The 3,774-nt window shown below is 38.8% G+C and overlaps 1 protein-coding gene across 4 annotated transcripts in view; it reads right to left on the bottom strand.

Annotated features, from left to right (window-relative positions):
* LOC117121776 (popeye domain-containing protein 2-like) overlaps positions 1 to 3,774 on the bottom strand; it is a 29,915-nt gene that overhangs the window by 1,519 nt on the left and 24,622 nt on the right. For 2 of the 4 annotated variants that reach the window (XM_033267084.1, XM_033267085.1), the window contains one exon: positions 596 to 884. In XM_033267084.1, coding sequence (XP_033122975.1) covers positions 596 to 884 — 289 coding nt within the window. The remainder of the gene's footprint in view (positions 1 to 595; positions 885 to 3,774) is intronic. The other 2 variants (XM_033267086.1, XM_033267087.1) reach the window with 1 other exon arrangement.

Below are 3,774 nucleotides of genomic sequence, written 5' to 3'. Positions count from 1 at the left end.
TATTTATATATATATTTTACGTTAATGTTGAGAAAGGAAGATGTCATAGAGAGATAATAGAATATATAAGTGTAAGATGGGCGTCCCAAAAATAAGCAATAGTTAAAATTCAAAATACTTTGTTCTAAACTGTTATTCCACAACAAATTGTAATAAGTAAAATGTTGTCAGAAGGAATTATAAATTTCCAAATTTATGTTTCACGTTATATTTATTACTTTTGTTATCAATATAAATATAGCCTATGTAATAATAAACGTGTTGGATGTGATCAATAAGATGAACAAAAAAAAACGTTTGAAAGGAGACAGATACAGAGGGATAGCAAATACAAAGGACTTTTAAAAATAATTCTGTAAAAAAAAATGCAAAGAAACTAACAGAAACATTTATAGAGGTACAGGTGGATAACGACTATGGTAATTTCGGAGACAGGTTCACTAAATAATTTTGTTGTGAATCTATCTACTAAGACTAGGCTATAGAGAGATGTGGAGCGGAAAGGAACTTCTAGTTGGTGGAAGAGGACAGCGACACAATGGCAAGGACAGGGATTGATCAATATGATCTTGAACCTAGCTGAAACTGTATTCACCTGTTAGGCCCATTGGTATAGCAGCGCCGCAGACAGCGACTGTCCCCGACTGACCTTTCATATTATATCGATTTGCTGGCCTCTGATAAACATTTGGCAGCCTAATGTCCGGTTTCGGGGCCCCTTTCACAGAGTTGCGTTCATTCAGTTGACCCAGCTTATTGGCGATGTCGTTGCCGATCAGGTTGTTGAAAACACATTGTAAATATGGCTCCGATGTCAGGGCTTCCAAAAGAGACTCTCTTGGCCAAATGATGTACCTACAGTACGAAGATGCCGTCATTGTCACCTGTTTAAAAAGAAATCAATATAAATACTTGTTACAAGTGGGCACACTTAATTGTAAAAAAAATAATGCTGTGTAAAATATTGTTCTAAATATCACTGTTCCTCCAAGCTTGGAGAATGAACATTCGCCAGATGACCTGTTGGTAAACAAGGCGAACATTTTATCTTTTACAGATCTAAATTTTTGTTGGAAACGATCCGCCGCACACGATTCGTCAAGTGCAGTGGCGGATCTGGGGGTGGGGGTGAATATGGTGGGTGGCTAGCCAGCCCCCCCCCCCTTCGGTGACCTCGAAAAAAAAATATAGTCACTCGTCGTGTGTGTGTGTGCTTCTCATGTATATATGTTACATGTAGTAGGCGACTCTCGTAAAACATACACTTTCTATTTAAGCTTAACTTCTTTTCAGATGTCATCCAAGAGCGTCTAGCCGTCAACTAATAAAAAAAAAAAAATGTTATGGAAGGGGGATGCCTCTCTCTAAACCCATGATCAAGGAGGGACAGGAGGACACGTCCCAAAATACTGTTAAAGGGGTGGGGGTTGATCCCTTAATTTTCGTCCGCAATGTAATAATATCATAAGTCAAGAAAATGCCTGAAATTGTTGAAATGATCATGCATAAATGACCCAGTTTTAACGAAGGTGTGCTGTACAACCGGTACTCAATCTCTGCTTACAAACATCTGAATTATTTATAATACACGACTCTTGTGCGCGTGCCTTTATTATAATTTGGGAAGTATGAGAAAAAACTTGTAATAATAATAAGATTGGTTTTCGGCACATGGTAAAGTAAATTAAAACTACATCAAAGACAATTGAATTTTATTTTCAATGAAACATCACAGCGATTGATGTTCATGATCGATGATGATGAATTTTGTTATAACAGAGTGGATCATTTCCGGTCATCTATAGGTACTATTTCCCCAAACGTTCCCACTCAGCCCTTGTGTGGACTACGGTAATGGCATCGAAGTAGGTAGGCCTAAATTAAGTACATCAAAGACAATGTTTTTAATATTTATTTTCTATAGTACATCACACATAATGATTAGATATCTATGGTTTCCGAAAATCATGAGAAATTTGTTTCATTTTTACTATATAATGGTGATGTGATGACGATGAATTTTACTATACAAAAGTGTTATTTCCGGTCATCTAAAAGCTACTATTCCCTAAAATGTTCGCAACTCAGGTCCAACCCTCGTGGGCCTGAGGTGGGTGTGGGCTCACAAAATGTCCCACACCCCAACACCACCCCCACACCCCAACATCTGCGCCCTTGTCAAAACCACGCCCATCCCTTCCCCCGCTTGGTGCTTCGCAAATCGTATTATCCAACCTCCATTGCTAAATCCTAGATCCGCCACGAAACCATTCCATGAAACCACATCTTAGATTATCCGCCCTCTACGGAAAGTTAAATTTGTACTTCTTACGTTACGCAACGTAACAAAATGGATACGGTTCCCACTATCCGTCGCGCAAACGCAATGATTTTCAGGGAGAGCTTTCAAAAACCGGTATGAAATTATTATTTATCGTAGGGCAACCAATGTATTCTACGGTAGGGCTGGGTTGTGTTCTGAATGTTACTTTTCACAGGTCTAGATGGGCATATCTCCCCAACGAGGCCCACCCACCGGTCCCCTCTGGGCGTCACCCCCGTGTAAACTAATAACTTTTTATATGGGGCCTAATATATAAACAGTTTTTGAAAAACGGTTGGGCAAGATTGCATATAAACATTAATGTTTACATACTTATATAAAAAGGCATATGCCATGCAGTAGAAGAGCACTGTCACACCGACTCTATCGAGACGTGGCTATATGATAATGACTATGAAAATAATAATAGTAATAATAACAGCAACATATTGATAACAGCAGCCAATTATAATTATTATTAGGCCTTTTTGAGTGGTGGCTGGCGATGGCACTAACTACAAATCCATCGGTTAGAGTACGCGCAAATTAGCTGTTCCCTTGCGTTGCAGCGCTTGCGTTGCGAAAAGTTGAATTGATTCAACTCTCTTCGCAAACAACGCAAAGACAATCCGCAAACGTTGAGTAGCGTCGGTGTTGCGTTGCGTTGCCAAGTTTACGTCGTCGGTTTCCACTTGGAAGCTGCAAGAACCCTCGCGTTGCGTGACTTTGCGTCGATACGTTGCGTTGCGTCCTAGTGGGAACCAAGCTTTCGTCTCGCTGTACGTCGAGCTTCGTTGTCAAGATTTTTCTTATTGTAGGCAAGGGTGACCATGCCTATAAACTAGGCTTATTCTGGTCAAACTTACATTTATATAATCAATATCGAAAAAAAAGATGAAAATGGCGAATTTTATGTTTAGTGACTCTTTGTGCTGTCACTAACAATTTGATTAAACTGATATATTGCTACACAACTTAAAAAAACTAGGTGCAATTCAAACCTTTGTTTCAATCGGTTAATTGAAATTGTTTCATTCACTTACCCAAATTGGCCTGTTAAACTTCTAAAAGCTTATTATTATTATCATTCTGTCAACTAAAAGCCTCAATTTGAATAATTAAAATGTCCATTTCTTGGCATAATAAAAAAGTTTAGATTTAATTAAATTGGATTGTATTTCCTTGTGAACTACAACAATGATAATACACGAAAGTCGGGAGATTAACATGGGGTCTTTTTGGTAGTGAATGTGGCGGCACACGATCATGTGCACTTTTCAAAAGAGTATACCGTGTATTTTGACACGTACATGAGCCTTATTGCACACAGTCCAACAGCTTAAATGTCTCTTCCAAAAGCACTATTGAAACTGGCATTTCTAGCCATCAGCTACAACAAAATTAGAAAACAGGATAAAACTTATCCGAGGACCAAGTGCAGGGCCGGCGGA

The sequence above is a fragment of the Anneissia japonica genome, unplaced genomic scaffold (genome assembly GCF_011630105.1).
Source record: "Anneissia japonica isolate Jap-2015-1 unplaced genomic scaffold, ASM1163010v1 scaffold3436_len560460_cov161, whole genome shotgun sequence".
NCBI lineage: Eukaryota > Metazoa > Echinodermata > Crinoidea > Comatulida > Comatulidae > Anneissia > Anneissia japonica.
This window is presented reverse-complemented; position numbering and strand designations above follow the sequence as displayed.